The sequence below is a fragment of the Macadamia integrifolia genome, unplaced genomic scaffold (assembly GCF_013358625.1).
Source record: "Macadamia integrifolia cultivar HAES 741 unplaced genomic scaffold, SCU_Mint_v3 scaffold_216A, whole genome shotgun sequence".
Lineage (NCBI taxonomy): Eukaryota > Viridiplantae > Streptophyta > Magnoliopsida > Proteales > Proteaceae > Macadamia > Macadamia integrifolia.
This window is the reverse complement of record NW_024870646.1, coordinates 253,842-272,512: the sequence shown is the minus strand read 5'-3', so window position 1 is coordinate 272,512 and position 18,671 is coordinate 253,842. Positions and strand designations below refer to the sequence as shown.

The 18,671-nt window shown below is 37.2% G+C and overlaps 1 protein-coding gene across 1 annotated transcript in view; it reads right to left on the bottom strand.

Annotated features, from left to right (window-relative positions):
- Nucleotides 1-17,286, bottom strand: part of LOC122071361 (ran-binding protein M homolog) — a 29,527-nt gene extending 12,241 nt beyond the window's left edge. The window contains exons 1-7 of the mRNA XM_042635699.1: nucleotides 17,227-17,286; nucleotides 15,268-15,443; nucleotides 14,007-14,153; nucleotides 13,547-13,633; nucleotides 11,348-11,393; nucleotides 9,641-9,717; nucleotides 3,757-3,919 (exon numbers count right to left, since the gene is read on the bottom strand). Of these exons, the coding sequence (XP_042491633.1) occupies nucleotides 3,757-3,919; nucleotides 9,641-9,717; nucleotides 11,348-11,393; nucleotides 13,547-13,633; nucleotides 14,007-14,153; nucleotides 15,268-15,443; nucleotides 17,227-17,286 (756 nt within the window). The remainder of the gene's footprint in view (nucleotides 1-3,756; nucleotides 3,920-9,640; nucleotides 9,718-11,347; nucleotides 11,394-13,546; nucleotides 13,634-14,006; nucleotides 14,154-15,267; nucleotides 15,444-17,226) is intronic.
- Between the last annotated feature and the right edge of the window lie 1,385 nt (nucleotides 17,287-18,671).

Here is an 18,671-nt window from a genome sequence, read left to right as displayed (position 1 = left end):
GAGTTCCTTTGTGAGGCCTGTGTCGGCCAAACAAACTCAATCTAGTTATTTACCATCCAATAAAAGAAGTATTTCTCCTTTCAATCTTATTCATACTGATGGGTGGGGTCCCTCTCATCGCACCTCAATGTCTGGTTATCGCTGGTTTGTAACCTTTATATTTATAGATTGTCATTCTTGAACATCATGGGGCTACATGATGCAACATAAGAATGAAGTGTTCCACTATTTTCAAGTCTTCCAAAAAATGGTTCAGACTCAATACAAATGCTACTGTCCGAGTTCGTCAGAGTGACAATGGCAAAGAACACATATAGGGTCAGTTCAAAAACTATCTTGCTAACAATGGCATACTTCACCAGACCAGTTGTGTAGACACCCCTACTCAAAATGGGGTGGCATAAACGAAGAATCGTCATCTGTTAAGGGTAGTTTGAGCCCCCATGTTTGCCTGTCATGTTCCTGCCCAGTATTGGAGTGATCTTATTCTTACTGCTGCCCATCTCATCAACCATATGCCTACACAGGTTTTATGAACTCGTACTCCTGTTGCAGTATTGCAAGGATCATCCTCCTTTATTGTGCCACCAAGGATTTTTGGCTACGTCTGCTATGTTCGAAATACTCTCTCCTAGCAAATTGGAACCATGTGGCTTGCATTGTATTTTTCTGGGGTATTCCGCCACCCAGAAAGATTATAAGTGCTATCACCCACCCACTAGACGTAGAATGGTGAGCATTGATGTTGTGTTTCATGAGTCACTCTATTACTCATCTCCACCTCTTCAAGGGGAGTGTAGTAACGAAGATATGTTGATTCTTGCAGCTCCCATTCGGTCCATTGAGGATGCCACACTAGTTTAGGGGAAGGATGATGGGGTTGAGACTGTTGTTTTGGGGGAAGATGAGATTATTGTTCAAATTTAGGGGGAAATTACTCCGGTTCAAAAGACCATTGGCGCATTTCAAAAGTAGATTGATGATTCAAACCTTCAGGATATCGTAAGAGTTTCACCAGTAACAAGCAACTCCACACCACCACTACCACTACTGCACCTTTACATGTTCAATTGCCACCCCTTGATCCAGATTCAAACACTCCATTTGGTAAAATTTATTCTTCTCATGGTTCTTCTTCTGAGTCACCAATTGCTATCCGCAAAGGTGCCAAAACTTGCAATCAACATCATAAATCTCATGTTGTTTCTTATAATTCATTATCTACCTCCTATGACCTATCGTACCTTTGTTTCTTCTCTTTCCTCTGTTTGTACTCCACAAAATTGGCAGGATGTTGTCACAGATGCAAGGAGGTGGAAACCAGCAATGGTAGAAGAAATTAAAGTCTCGAAGAAAAACGACACATGGGATTTTGTAGCTCTTCCTCAAGGGAAGAAACCAGTTGGTTGCAAGTGGGTTTTTGTAGTCAAGCAAAAGATGAATTGTAGTGTGTACAGATAAAAGGCTAGACTGTTGCTAAAGGATTCAGACAAACATACGGGAATCACTACCAAGAGACCTTTGCTCCAGATGCGAAGCTGAATACTGTTAGAATCTTATTGTCATGGGCTGTCAATCTTAGATGGAATTTGCAACTTGACGTGAAGAATGTTTTTCTCCATGGAGATCTTGATGAGGAAGTTTATACGGATGTTCCTCTGGGATTTTCATTCGACATTGCCATTGGCAAAGTCTGTAAACTGAAGTTAGCATTGTATTACTGAAGCAGTCCCCTAGAGCTTGGCTTGGGAGATTTCACAAAGCTATGACCTCGTATATGTTGATGATATAATGGTCACTGGAAACGATAATGATAAAGTTACTGGTCTCAAGAGTTTTTTTTTTTTTTGGACAAAAATTTGAATTAAAGGATCTCGGGAAGTTAAGGTATTCCCTTGGGATTGAAGTTGCCAAATCTCAAAAAGGTATATTTCTCTCCCAAAGGAAGTACATCATAGATCTTCAATCAGAGACTGAAATATTGGGTTGTCACCCTTGTGGTACTCCTTTGGATTCTAATATTAGACTTAAGGAGGGTGATGGTGAATCGATTGACAATGGCCATGACGACCATCTGGTAGGGAAGTTGATTTATCTCTCACATACATGGCTTGGCATTGCCTTTACTGTGAGTTTGGTGAGCCAGTTTATGCATGATCCCTATTCTTCCCATATAGAGGCCGTCCTTCCTATCCTTCGTTACCTGAAGTCAGAACCAAGGGCGGGAATTCTTCTGTCTCATAATCATTTTTGGTTGAGGCTTTCACAGATGCTGATTGAGCCGGATCTCTAGATAGGAAGTCTAGTTCAGGATATTGTACTTTTGTTGGTGGCAACCTTGTTACCTGGCGCAGCAAGAAGCAAAATGTGGTGGAAAGGTCTAGTGTTGAAGCAGAATTTTGTGCTATGGCTCAAGAGATCTGTGAATTGTCGTGATTGAAAAGTTCACTTCAAGACCTTAGTGTTCTTTTTCGTCTTTTGATGACGTTACAATGTGATAATAAAGGTGCAATAAGTATTGCTCATAATCCAGTACAACATGACCGAACAAAGCATGTGGAGATTGACTGACACTTCATGAAAGATAAGCTGGAGAATGGACTGATTTGTGTGCCCATCGTGAAGTCCGGTGATCAATTGGTTGATGTCCTCACCAAGGGATTGGGGGGGAGGGGGGGGACCTTTCATCCTATTTTATTCATGTATGATATATATGCCTCAACTTGAGTGGGAGTGTAGACATGGATGCCGCAAGGGCATATTGGTCCCTCTCTCTCTCTCTCTCTCTCTCTCTCTCTCTCTATATATATATATATATATATAGAGAGAGAGAGAGAGAGAGAGAGACATATATGCTGTCCAAGCATTACAATCCTAACATACACTATTAACACTACTCTTATCGGTCATTTATTTCCCCCTATTATTATCAGAACAATTGCCTTGGGAGTGACAAATAAATAAATGTACATCACTACGGAAAAAGTTCCATAAGGATGATAAACATAGACGAAATTGAACAAATAAAACAGAGACTACAGGTATCTTAAGGACAGAAAAACTTGCAGAATCAATCATCCCCACCTGATAGATATCAGTGTCTCCATTCTTCCTTTTCAATTCCAAGCAAAAGTATCTAACTCCTAAGAAAATGGTTCACCTCGAAGCCAAAAAATTGTTCAAATGACCAATATGCTGATATCCTCAGAACAGCAATGGCAGACCTCCAGCAAATATGAAAAGAAAATTTCAAAGTTTATATGGTTCCACTCTTTCTAATCACCTCTATATAGTGGGAAAAGGTGGACACTCTAGAGAATCTTCAACCTCACCACAGCCTGATTGACCGACCAGACAAAGCCTCCCCTATATCGCAAGGAAAGACCCACTTCACACTAAATAAACAAAAAAAATGCGCCACGCCAAAGTATTTTCCGCCATCAGGAACAATTTCTTGCAACAAATTACAAAAGAAGTGATTAAGCAAGACTCAAAACATCACGATAAACACATCAAGATGATGCCAACAGGGGTAGCTCAGAACAGCAATATTGTTCAATAAATCCTATCAGGAAATTTTGTACACATTCGGACATGAGATACATGATTTCAGATCGCATGAAAAAAGAAATTGCTTTCCTTCAACCAAGAGTAAGTAAAGATACATTCCAAATCATCAACCAAAGAATAATACTCTTAAACCATAAAGGTCTAAAACCATTTTACACACACAGACTTCATGCATGATCCTCATACCTGACGAAGAATCTTTCTGTGCCTTAATGCATATGTATCTCCTTGCTCATTAATGCCATTTTCTTGAACAACAGGAATAGGAGGGAGTGTACTTCTACTAGCGAAATCAAATGAATTGAGTGTATCTTGATACCCGTAGTGTAGAAAGTAGGAGCGAATGATACTGGTTCACATATTTTTTTAAAAGCAAAAAATTAAAAATTATACAATATAAAGAAAATAAAAGGCAATGAACGGTCACTACAACTATAATAGTAGGAAGAATACGAAGTTAAATTATAGATTTAAAATTCCGTAAGGACGGACTCAAATTTATCAACAATAAGAATCATCCACCACCAAGATCCACTAGAACAAACTTAAAGACTTATTGAGTCATAATTCATTGAAGCTGAATTTGATAAAAACCAATAGACAATGAAAAACTGCCTAAACCTCCACACATTGAAAGCACATTCTCTCAAAGATTAAGATAAATAAGATTGCTTAACATGTACAACTAATAAGCATATTCTAGTATGACAACTAACAGCATTTCAAAGTAAGTGTATATTGCTTTCACAGGTCTGTTAAGCTTAGTAGTTGCTTGCCTCGAGGCAAGCCTCAACAAAAATCCGATCAGCTGCCTAAGAAGAAGAGAATTTATGAGAGAAGATTGGTGAACATAGACATTTGCCAACCAGACAAATAGAAAAACATGTAAATCGAAATAGATCAGATATCCCAAGTTACATTTGTTTAATCAGTACAATTGCTGGATCTATTAAGCCCTATGAACTCCTTTCTCATTGCTAAAATCCCAGACATGGTTCGTAATTTCGGTGGAGTTGGTCAAAATATACTGAAATATTTCGGTTTAAACCAAAACCCGTAGTTTCAACTCCAAGCTTGTGTTTTTGCATGATTTTGGCCATTTAACTTGCGAGTCTTAGTGGAACAACTTGTTGGAAGCTTGTACAATTCATCCACAGCTAACATTGGAGGATTTAGGAAGATTTCTTAAAGATTCACAGTTTCAAGTAATACCCTTTTCCCTAAAGTATTTTTTTTTTTTTGCAAAAAATGGGGTAAATATGTAAAGGTCAAGCTTCAATTTTTTCAAATAGTAGATAGCATAAGCCAATCTATGACTCTACAAATTCGGAATTAATTTTATGTTCTTAATTTATTTTAGAAAATTTCCGGTTAAATTTTTTATTTTCTTACAATAAATTTTAAAAAAATAGATACTTAGTGGTTGAAGCTCAATTTTATATATGTTAGACCACATTGGCTAATCTACGAACTCACGGAGTCTCTTTTTTTCTTCTAAAAAAAGAGTTAGTTTAATTTGGAATTTTTTTAATATATATTATTTTTAAAAAAAATTTAAAAATATATCTGAAAATTATGGGGAAAAAATGGTTTGAAAAATATTAGAATTTTTTGCAGTGTTGTCTTTCCAACTAATGTTTTATGTCATGTTCTGTACTTACATATTCGTTAATTAGGTTATTATTATTATAAAAATTAGTTTAAGGAAAAAAATATGAGTTTGTCACTTGTTGAAAAATATGGAAAAAAAAAAATTTGGTTTGAAAACTAGTGGAAATTTTTTATAGTGTTGTCTTTTCAACTAATGTTTTGTGTTGTTCCATACTTACACATTGTTTACTTAGGTTATTATTATTATTAAAATTATAAAAATTTGTTTAAGGAAAAAAATGAGTTTGTCACTTGCAATTGCATATTTTAATTTTCTTTTCCTTATTTATGTATGTTATAATACTAAATCACGTGTAACATAACAGGCTATCTTTGAGAAATTCACAAGCAAGGTACGACATACATTGCCAACGAGGGTACGAAACCAAACTAACATTTTGAGTGAATTGTTCAACAATCTAAAGGTTCCATCGTGTTTAGGGATGCTTAGTCAGGGTCTGCCAAGTTTCAGCCCAAAATACGGCCGTTTGACCAACGAAATGGTCAAGCAAAATTGTCCACTGAAACCTGCAGGACTACGGCCTGGTTTCAGTTGAAATTTGAAATATTTCGATTTGGACCAGGGTCGAAACCGATTTCTTGAACATTGATCCCAAAGAGGCGCCAAAATCTGATAATATACATAAGGAACCTTCAAGCTTTTATTCTAAGATGTATTAGCCTCCCTCCACACCCAAGAAGAAAGTTTTTTAAGACACAAATCAAGAATCTAATGGCTTGAACTAGGTGACACCAATTCAGCCTATTTCCATCGTACTACGAAGCCTAAAACAAATATCAACTCCATTCCCATGCTTCAAGCTAAAAATGGTTCAACTAGTCTAAGTGTTGAGGGAATCAAAGTTGAGGCAGTTAACTACTTCAAATGCTTATTCAGGTCCTCTTCCACTACTTAAGGGCCCATCCCTGACCATCTCATTAATGGTCTTTATAGCATCCCCTTAGAGGAGGAAATTGTTACTGCCATTCACTCTCAAATATGTAACAAAGCTCCATGTCTGGATGGCTTTGGTATGGGTTTTTTCAACTACTACATGGAACATCATGAAAGATGACCTCATCAAAGCCATCAAGAGTTTCTTCTTCACTCCAAGTCAAATCAAAGGAATAAATCATCCCTTCTTCTGTCTCATCCGAAAGAAAGAAGGGGCAGCCTCCATGTTTGACTTCAGGCCAATCTCCTTCTACAACCTCTTGTATAAGTTCATCGCCAAGATCCTTGCCTTCATACTCAAATCGGTGGTTGATTTTCTGGTTAGTGAAAATCAATCGGCTTTCATCCCTAGCAGGTGCATTTCTAATAATATTCTTTTGTGCCCCTCCCAGACCCTGCAACAGCAAGAGCCTCGCGCACTGGGTTGCTCTTTTAATGAGATAGATTGGAGTTTTGACAGAAAATCCCACTCCCCTTTGGCTCTCATGAAGATTGATATTCACAACGCTTTTGACTCTCTGAGATCGAATTTTATCACTGATGTCATGATCAAGATGGGATTTCCTACTGTGTTTGTCCACTGGATCAAAATTTGCATCTCCTCTCCTTGCTTCTCAGTTTTGGTTAATGGTAGCCTGACTGGCCACTTCTCATATTCAATTGGGATTCATCAGGGTTGCCCATTATTGCCATACCTCTTCTCTTTAGCAACGGAAGTTCTCTCAAGAAGCATTCAAAGTTGTACGAATCAACAACATATCTCTCCCATTCCCAAATGCAAGGCAATGAAGCTCACTCACCTGGCCTTTACGGATGACCTCATGATCTTGTCCAAAGCTACCATTGAGTCCTTGGAGACAATTACATTTTTCCTTCAGTTTTTTGAAGGCCACTCTGGGCTTCACATTAATCCTCAGAAATCCCTTCTATTCCTGGCCAGTGTCTTTGAGGTTGATAAGGCCTCCTTGGTTGACACAATTGGGTTCAGTATTGGTTGCCTTTTGGTCATGTATTTGGGTCTCCCTTTGAAACCTATGACATTGACAACTCATCACTACACCACTATGCTTGATCTCATCTATAAGAAGCTCTAGCTTTGCAAGGGCAAGCTTCTCTCATATGCAGATCAGTTGGTCCTTATTAAGCATGTCCTAAAAGCATCCAATATCTATTGGTCAGGTATTTATGGGCTTCCCAAATCCACGGTTCGTTCCTTGGAATCCCTCATGTCGACTTTCCTTTGGAAAGGCTCTAACTCAATTAAATTCCTTCACCCAATCAGTTGGGCTCATGTTTGCACTCCTAAAAATGGAGGTCTAGGTCTGAGACCCATCAAAGATGTCAATTATACGGAAATTATAAAGTTGATTTGGAAGTTGGCTTCCAAGAAGAAAAGGACCCGGGTAGATCCTTTGTCAGACTCTATCTGGAATTCTCGTGTTTTGCATGATGCATCTTAGGTCTAGCACAAGATTTTGTCGGTTAGATCCCTAGATGTTGGAGCTATTACTTCCCCCGCATTAATGGTGGTGCTTCTACCTCTCTTTGGCTAGACCACTGGCACCCTCTATGTGTCCTCCTTCACATTGTTTAGAGTAGAGATATACATAGATCAGGCCTCACAAAGCATTCAATGGTCTCTACCATCATCCAAGATAATGAGTGCCCCCCCGGCCAACTCTTCCCCCTTGTTGGCTCCTACGTGGAATGCATTGGAAAGCATCCATAGATTCCCCAATGGTAGGGTGACACTACTTTTTGGTCTCCAGCTTCATCGGGCCTCTTCTTCTCCAAAGGTGCATGGGACTTTATTAGGCCTTGGGGCCCTCTTGCTCCCTGGAGGAAGATTGTCTGATTCAAGTCCTTCATCCCTCGTCATAACTTCATCGTTTGGCGTGCTCTCTCCAATTTCCTGCCAACCCAGTCTTTCTTGATCCACTGCCAAATCTCTAATTCTCTCCTTTGTAGTTCACTGTTGGAATGGCATGGAAGATATCCACCACCTTTTCTTTAAGTGCCCATTCTCGTCTACGGTTTGGAAAGGGGTCCTCGCCAAATGTTGGCCAAGAAGTCGCCGGATTTTTCCATTTCATAGCAAATGGATTTAGATCAACATGACCTTTTTGGGATCTTTTATTTGTAATATGGTTAGTAAGCTTTCCTTCAATGGCTCCATCAACCAAATTTGGATGGAGTGTAATCTCAAGAAATGGACCTCCAACTCTAGGCCTCTCCAGAAGATTTAGAATTCCATTTCCTTTGACATCAAACCAAAACTTTCTGCTTCTACAGCTACTTGTATTGATTCTTGAAGGAACAAACAAACTTTTGTCTCCTAGGATCTCCCCCCTTCTCCCCTTGAGGAGTTGTCCTTGTAATTTTCTCTTCCCCTCGGGGCCTTGTACTTTTTCTTTTTCCTTTGGTAATGAGTTATATTATTCACCCCAAAAAAAAAAAAAAAAGATTGAGCCCCAAGCTTCAATGTGAGACACATATGCACTTAAGGATCACCATATGTCAAGGGCATACACCTAATAAGTTTTATGAAAATAAGATTTCTAATAAGAATCAGGATGCAACAAAATGAATTCAGTAAACTTGCACTTCATCAATTAAATTAGCATATTTAGGGTTATCAAACCCCTTTTGAGTCATTTTGGAATTCTCCACTACTTTTTTTTTTTTTTTTTTTCTAATAGCACCAACTTCTTTTTACTTCCATTTGGTAGAATTTAAAAAACAAAAAAATGGCACTTCCTATTATAACAAATTGTTCAAGTTGATAACTTGACATTCGGAATTTTTGCTTTGTAATGGTTGAATCTTCTTCCTTTTTACCCTTTAATCGAATGAAGTATGGCCGAACCATTTAAATGTGTTCCCAAAAACATTCACAGGCACAATTGGATGTCTTTCATCAATCTTCTCCAACTTTCTCCATATCCCCTTTTTACTTGCATTTAAAATTGAGGGCCCTTGCTGCTCAAGCACCAAAATCCTAGGCATCCCATGCATCTACAAGTTCTCAAACCTGCCCTCACACCTGTCATGCTCTTTAAACATGCAAACATGACTTGATCTTCCAACCCTGAAACTGAAAGCTTTGAGGCTGTGAGGCAATTTAGTATGTCAACCTTGCAAAAGGGAAAATTACATGATTTGAAGTCCCATGTATTGACCCAAAACTTGTCTCATAATGAAAAGATGCATTCGATTAAAATGTTATCATAGCAGGACTGACTTGAACTTGGTACCAGTTCACTGTGTATCTCAGACATCAGAACCACCCCTTCCCCGGCATCAGAAAACACATGCACCCACCCACCCATCCACAAAGCAAGAAATGAGTACATGTACAAAAAATAAATAAATATGTGGAGTCAGAAAATAGGATTAAAACTTTCAGCCATTACCCATAAATGGAAAGTCTAGGGAAAAGCAAGCTCCAGTCAATGGAGAACATACCAATGACTAATGTTAGGAGGCAGTGATATTTTCTCAATAATCATCTGCTGCTTCATTCTTTCCTCCTGTACAAAAGCCTGGAAAAAAATATATATAATGGGAAGAACCATTCATTTAGATCAAACCAACAATTCAAAATCTACACAAGATATAATATAATTGAAAATTGATAGGTAAGATCATCACTTTGTAATGGGAAGAAAGTCTTTAGCAATAGAAAATGAACAACTTTAGCAAGTGACATTTTGCCAAGTCTTTACTGATGGAATACGATTTTTGCCTCTCTTTTTTCTCGATAGCTCATATGGTGCATTTTAGCATTGGGGCTTTGGCCGGCTGAAACTGAACGTAGTTCATTTAGATTTTCTTTAAGAAATATTTCTTGTGACCAAAATTATCAAACAAAAAAGTTTCAGGTACTATTGTAAGGGATCAAACTGACAAATCAATTCCCCATGAGCATTCAACAGCAATCACATTCAAATGAAGCCAACAGTTGAATTAATAAAGAGGATCTCAATGAAACAATTACAGTATCATGTAAGAACCAAAAACACAATGAGAAAGACAGTTACTTTTTCTACTTCTACTTCTTTTCCCATTTCTTACATCTGTGAAAAATGGTATGTGCACTATTACTGAAAGAAGTATAAAAAAAAAAAGTGTTGATAAGTATCACATCACCAAAAGAGAGAAAGAAAGGAAAACAAATCAACATAAAAAAAGTCAATGCCCAAATTTTTATATGAAGTGACTCACTTATTCTATTGGATATGCAATGCATAGGCACCAGCAAAAATATATAATCGTTACCTACAGAAACAGCTGCAAAAATGAAACTGAATAACTGATAATCCATAAACAGACACAATACCAAGGTTTTAAGAGATGCAAGATACGTGTGGAGATAGTCAAGAAACGTATGGAAATGCTAAGGATACAGGCAAAATACAGTTTTGAAGCATAGGCACTATAATAAGTAATATTATAAATATATTATAAATAAAAAGAACAAAGTACGACGAAACAACTGCATAATTGGTTATGTAAAGGTGAGGTTTCTTACATATTAATACCATAAAGATGTCAATTTTAGCTTGGGGAATATTTAGGGTTTAGATGCACACATCAGTGCCAAAAAGTCCAGTTTAATGCAAACATTCAGTTGTTTTTCAATAATATCGTGATTCATTGCAAAATCAACACTAAAAAAGATTATTTGAGCACAAAATTCAAAGTTTTGTAGATAAATGTTCTTATGAAAATTTGGTTGATCCTTGAATGCATATTGTTTAATTCCCAAATGATGATGAAATCAACAATGCTAGGGTTGTTTTTGCCAACAGAAGCAAGGAATCAAGTTGATTTTTCCATAAAAAAATAATTTGACTAGAATGCTTTACAGTAGCTCTTGGTAAGTTTTTTGCAGTCATGGATCGTGTTCTGTAGTTTATAGGAGATGTATCGAGAGTACTGATAGGTAACGACCATGTATCGACCTAATACAGTCAACAATTTTTTTAGGTATCATATTGGTTCCTTAAAGATACGATAGGTATCTGTTAGTATCGTGATATGATAGGATACTTAAAATCTTGCAAAACACTATATGCTCACCTGACAATGCAACAAACATAATACCATATGATAAAGACAGGGAAACAAGTTGGCCAGTACTGAGGAAGAAAACAGAAGGTTGTAGATTACCTCAACATCAAAAACAAATGGTTGCTGCCCAAAGTTGACATTCACCCTGAAGAATAAACATTTAGTATATATCACAAATATCAGAATCACAAACACTTCAGAATAAGTAAAATTTGCATAGAGAGTTTCACAACACAGTACGAAATATAATATCTGCAAATTAATTTGTTCAAGGAGCAGATAAAAATTTAAGCAGTGACAATGATATTTTCCAGGCAGAGATGAATTAAGGAACTTCTTTTCCAAACTCAAAAAGAAAACTCAACTAACAAATCCTTACCCAACCACTTGGGTTGCCCCCACACAAATCCTATTAGGTCATTCCACTCCATTTAAGCCTGGATCGTCCATTAACTCAAAAGCAGAAATGTCTCTTACCAATGCTTCAAACCATGTCATTTTCACCCACCCCCTATTTCTTTTTTAACACTTCCAAATTCCTGTGTATACCATATCACTCCTTATTGGAACAATCATTGATCTCCATTGCACCTTCCAAACCATGTCAATCAACGTTTCCCCATCACATACTAGCACTACTACTGCCAAGTCCCCTGAATGCAAAAGTATGATGCATTTCAAAAGAATAAGAAGGTCAGCAAGAAACCGGGTCATCAGTAGGGTTAACCTGGGCCACGAATGGACCAAGAGGCTTAATTTTGAGCACCAGTGCGTTATATGGGCTAGTTTCTATTTTACTTAGTTGAATTATTTATTTTAGTACTGTTTCTAGAAGGGATGGATAGACATGCTACAATCCAACCAGAGCTTCTATGTTGTAAAGTTCTAAAAGAGTTTACTATTTTCTATTCACCTCTATTATTATTAAATTTTTTTTTTAATGAATAAATAAATTCATTACCAAGCAGGAGAAGAATATACAAGGGAAGATCAGCAACTAAGGGCAAAGGACAAGCCCATCAACAGAAAAATGATACATCAAGAGGGGAGATAATAGAGGTAGGGAGACTCCAGAACACAACAGTGAGCCTATTCCTTGGGGTGTCATGGACCATGTGGTGGCGGAGGCAACCTCTGGTACTCTTGATCAAACCATTGGATTATCTTGGGTTTTGAAAGGTTGAATCGGCAGGTCATAATCTACCGTCTACCAGCTTTTGATCTGAATTTAGGAACTTGGATCTTGAGTTATTGTCTCCTAAACTCCTATTATGCCTTGTTTTACCAACTGACTTTCACTGCGACGGATTAATTTCTTAAATGTCTGAACAGGTTACCCAAACACACTACATATATGGTTTTACTCTCCCCCGTCTTGTTGTTCATCCACCTTTTACGAACCTGCATGACCCACCAAGGGAGGCCTTCCTATGTTGCACTATTATCTGCCATGTGGCATGTCAAGTGGGGCCCAAAATTTGAGGGAGGTAGGACATAGGCCCCCACTCACATGTTAAGTTTCAGCCCCAAAAGAAGTCGGCCACATAGCAAGATAAAGACTTAAAGTCCACCAATAAAAGGAATCTTTTGAAGAAAGGTTGAACTAAATGGATGCCTGAAAATACAGGGAAAATGTATGAAATACATGGAGGGGTGTGTGATTGAATTTGGCTGTGAAATTTGACAAATGGACAATCAAGACTCTGCTCTATTTATCCAACAGTCATTGTTGTTGCATCACTCTTCCATGTGGCACAATTAGGAGGACACATAGGAAGGCCTCCCATCTAGGCCGATGATGAGACAAGAGATTGAAAAAGCCTATAATGCCTGCATCAATATGATAAAAAATTCCTTCAATATTTAGTACTTCTCCAAAGAATACATATACAAGAATGTGTAGAGGAAGAACAAAAAATTCATGAGCCGTTACAAAGCAAAATATGACTATCACTCTGCATTTAATCTTACGTTTTTAACTTGCTCACAACTTCGAACAAGTGAAAAAAAAAAAAAAAAAAACCCTAATGTACCAAAAGTCTATGCAGAATGACAGATGGAGCTGCTAAGTTTTAAGAAACTAATTAAAACAAAACATACAAACACAATTTCAGACAGCAAACCTTAGAGTGTACCCAGAAAAAAAAATATATCATTGGTAATAAGTACTGTATGCACCACTTTAAATAACTGTGACTCTAAAAAGTAGTACATGCCAAAACGTAAGAAACAGAGAACAAAATTATACAGAAAGGATAACAAATAAAAATCAGAGAAAAAAAGTAGCCAGGGCCATACTCTTCATTTTGGCTGTGGACAGAAATTGTAGGAAACAACGGACCCTTAACGTCCTTGTACACCGTTCCAACTAGTTTTCCGTTTTTACTGCACCCTCAACATAAGCAACATTTGAATCTATAAGAATCATTTCAAAGCAAATGGAGCTAAACCTAATAAAGGCAGCATTTGGAAGACTAACTAGAACTACTGAATAAACCAAATTGATTACGCAACCTTACTAATTTAAAAAAATTCATAAGCAAACGATTAGCAGATTCAAAGACTGAAACTGCAATTTTAATAATAAAACAGAAATTACAGTCTCTAGATGTGCTTGTAAAATGGGAACAGCTGCAAGGGAAATTATGTGAAGATTCAATCATATATCTCCAGCTATAAAGACTAAACAAACAGGCATTTAAAGGAGAATAACTACAAAAATCATCGACATCTAGTAAAAAATGGGAAACTGTCTTACGTGAAAAAGAACTCTTGTGAAGCATAGTTTATCCCACCACCAACTGTATCACCAGATGTAAAAGTTGGGCCAAAGGTTTCTCCCTTTCCTTGTCCTCGGTAAAGCAGTCCATCATCCCCATGGTACCCATAACTGTTGGCTTCCCAACTGAAAAAGAGAAGTGACTAAATCAAGTAGTAGTATGACAACAAAGGGTTCAAAATCAAATCATGAATTGTGAGCTTTCTAAACCTGTAAATAAATAGAAGATAATTATAAATAATGAAACAATAATAACAAAGCACTCCAATTTCATACATGAAAATTTTGATGATTCAAACTGTCACACTATTCACATTTGGTTCCATCCACGGTAAGATTTTCTTTTAGTTCTAAATCCCATTGGTTCGGCTTACCGGACATAAAGCCTGAGGACACTAGGATTGAATTTTACCAATCCAGCCCCAACTGAAACCCACCGAGATAAACCACAACCCAAGTGTCGGTAAACATCATCCGAGTCTTTTCTTCTTTATAAATAAAGAGCATACGCTTACAAAAAAATTTTAAGAAATAATAATGATAATAATAATCCATTTAAGACTCACAAATTGTGTGTGATGCCCTAGGGACCCTGAGTGTGATTACCAGATCCATTTTCTTTTTCTTTCTTCTCTTTCTTCTCCTTTCCTATATCTTTCTTCCATTGTTCATGCAAGTTTGATCAAAGATTGGAGTCACCCGCTAGCTGTCATATGTCAGATTATGTATCCAAGAAAGCAGAGTGGGCCTCAACTGTAGTGGCCAACCAGCCTGATGCGGAACCGAATTCCAATGATCGAAATCAGATCACTTAGGGCCCACAAGAATGACTAAGGAGCTCAATGTAATGGTTGAGGGGTATTCTTGTAATTTCAGAAACAATTTTAAGAGCTTAAAATAGAGGAAAATAAACAATGGGGACAAACTGAAATAGAAATTGGAAAGAGAGGGGTGTTTAAGAATTACACAAGAGAAGGGGGAGTAATAGAATATAACCTTACAAAACAAGGGCTTACTTGTAATAACCAGAAGTTAAATGCATAAAACAATAAACAAAACCTTTCTTCTTCCTCTCGATAGAACACCTAACGGCAAACCAGTGTAGACCTTCAAAGGAGAGAACTCCTTCAAATCTTCTCTGTTTGGTCTGAAATTTCAGGCGTGGGATCACAAGAGGAGGCTCTTCCAAATCCACATAATATCTGGTCAGATCGGCAGGCTGAAAGGACGTGGGAAGCACCTGAAACTGATGATGGCGACAACTCCCAGGGCAGATCTGAAACCTGGTTTCGATCTCAGGACTGAAGAGGGCTTTGGAGCTGGAGCTCTAGGATCTGAATCGCCTTCAAGGTAGGAGCCTTCGACCAGAATTTTAGAGTCAACCGGTACAGAACAAGGATGCAACAAGCTCTTGTTCTGTGTTAGGTATCACCGCCCAGCAGAGACGATGAACAGTATCTAGCAGTTGAAAAAATAAAAAAAAAGGAAATAAAGGAGAAAGTAATGGAGATGGAGATGAAAAAGAAGAACTAAAGAGGACAATAGTGAGGGAAAAGAAGAGATTAGAAGATTTCAGAGAGGGAGAAAAAAGGGGTCGGCAGCCATGGTTTCAACCAAAACCTAAATTCTCAAATTCATTCAAAAAAAATCAAAAACTGAGTTCTTCTCTATTACATGACTAATATAAAGGAAAAATCAAACAATTAATGGAAACTACTTGAAAATGGAAGCTATTCTAAAATTAGAAGCTAGCTAATTTAAAAAGAAATTATTTCTAAAACAATAGAAAATCAAATCAAAAATATTTTTTTTTCCTAAATCCATCGTGCATCTGCATCACAGCCTATATATATATATATATATAGAGAGAGAGAGAGAGAGAGATTGGATGAATAGGTTTTCTCAAGGGGCTTATTGGATTACTTGAACCGATTAGTCCACCTCAAGGTTCTAAATCTCCTCAAAATTTCCCAGTTTCGACAGAAATCTCCCAATTTCGCAGAGGGTCAAAATGAAACCATAGGTCGAAACTCAAAAGCAACATGTTTCAACAGAAACCCCTAAGTTTCATGGGTTCCAACCAACAAAGACAGAATTTAGCCACAAAACTTCAAATTTCCTCAAGTTCTTGCAAATTTCTTCAACTATCTTGCATTTTCAACCAAGCTCAAGCTAAAGAGACCTCTTTGGTGCTTCAAGGTGAACCCAATTTTTTCCCAATCTACTTTTTTTGTTCAACATAGCTGTAAACATAGTAGAATTTTGCAACGACATCTGCAGTGTTACGCAAATCGTCAATTGGAGTAGCGTAGAAAGTAGAAACTCCACCTAGAATTGAGTGGAGAGTGTTGTATTCCCTTTCATCTTACATGATTCCTTGTTTTTCAATTCTAAAGTATGTTTTGATTATTTTAATAGCTTATTTACATTTCCAGTATGTAAGTTATATGGAGACTTAGTGTTTATAACAAATTAACAAGGCTAGTGTACAGCATCCTTCAACAAGGCTAGTACACTAGCAACCTTGGGTCAACACCACAAGTACCGTTTTGGGTGTTCTTTTTGTGAAAATAGTACGTAGATTATGTTTAAAAGGTCAAAAATAGACTCACAAAAAATCAGACAAAAAAAAAAAAGAACACTTTCTGGGGGTTGAAACTAAGGCTCTCTTTAGCATAGTTTACATTCATGTTTATTTCCTTCGAAAAATCAATTATGATAATAGATTAAGGGCTATAAAAATAATCATTTGGTTACTACTAGACATAATTACATAATGAGGTATGCCTAAGTGAATAGTATATTATCTATTATATTATTCATAAGAGTAAGAGCCTTGCTTTTTATATTACATGTTGTATATAATATTATAATGTCATATATCATAGTATATTTTTTTAATATACTATATAATATATAATATAATGTAATATATGTTAAGAGAGAGGGTAGAGGCAGGGTGGGGATGGGATTGGAGAGAGAGAAGGGAGCACTTGTTTCTAATTTTTGTTGAGTTTACCATTTTACACCCACTTAAGAAGCAATTCGTTAGTTACCACAACCAAAAAAAAAAAAGTAGGCAAAGTTCAAGTTTCATTAATAGTAGCACCCACAAAAACAATAATAAAGATTATGGTGAAAACAACACCCCAACCCCATTATGAATTTACTGGTTTATAAACTTGAATCGAAGACAAACCTGGTGCCCGCTAAAGAAAGGACCTCCAGTCCAGTACAACGTTATGTGGTGATCCAACATGGATTCTACATCTTGAAACCAAGCCAATTTTGGAGCACTTTATGATAATGGAACCAACCAGAAAAAGCATCAACGTTGCAGGTCGAAACCCAAGATTTAGAACCTTGGTCTACCTCCAATCCATACCTAAAACTATACCCTTCCATTCTAGTCCTGACCTATCATTTCTTTTATCTATTTTCTGGAGAAACAAACAGATTTTATGAAATGAGGAAGAGATATCACCAAAATAGAGGCCACTCAGTACAAGACCCCTACAATTCTGATTCTGCCATTTGAGGCCCAACAGAAAGCCTACTCCAGAGCATCAATGAGATGGTTACACGACTGCTGAAAGAGCCTAGCTATCATGTATCCAATAACATCCAAATAATCAAAACAGGAATCAAAAACCTAACATTGAACTATGGACAAGCTTCAACCAACATAAGTACTAAATTTTCAGATTAACTCCATACTCCTAGAACAAATGGTTTGTGCAAAGTGAGGGACTGACTGGTATAGGAGTCCTCAAAACACACAATACACATATTGGTTCTGTTTAGGCTGAGACTTTTTTTCCATAGCCTTCTAGTTATAATATTATATTCTCTTATCTTTCTATATCCATTATATCATTAACTTGTTTTATTTTATTCTCAAACTCAGTTTCGGGCTCAACATGCTGAATTTTAGTTCCTATGTTAAATCAGCAGGCAGGTGCAGGTCGAAAATCTCCAATATAACAGCTCGTCTGAAATAAGGCCCCTGGAATTGGACAGCAATACACCAACTCACCTACTCAACTAAGCCTAACATTAACTAATCTGAGACTACTACATGAATCCTGCTTTGCCTTTCCATCGTATTTATAGCCATAGCAGCAATGAGTGATATGAATGTGCAGAGAAGAGGCCACACTGTAAGCTACACCCAAAAGACAGCATCGAATATGATATACAGTATTACAGTTTAGGAATTAGTGTCCTAATAGGAAGTTCTCTTCCCCATCCAGCAGATGGTCTAATCGGTTAAGATCTAATGATTGCCAATATTTCCAGACCTAAGAGCAACCAAGTTTCAGTCAACCAACAAAGTTAAAACAATCAGAAAATTGTTTGAAATAACAGAGCCCCTTAATAACGATACGGAATTCCATGGTTCATTAAAAAGTTTACCATCTCCATACAACAACTCAGCCTTATCCCAACCAAATGGGGTAGGATACAGAGATCCTTGCCCTCCAATCAGCTCTATTCAAGGGTATACTTGATACAAGGCCTAAGTTATGCATGTCTTTCCTCACCACTTCAATCTGAATCAAATCACTCCTCCATACTAGAGCATCCAAAAGACTCCGTTGAACATAGTCATCCCACCTCAAACAACTTCCTCATAGCTTATTA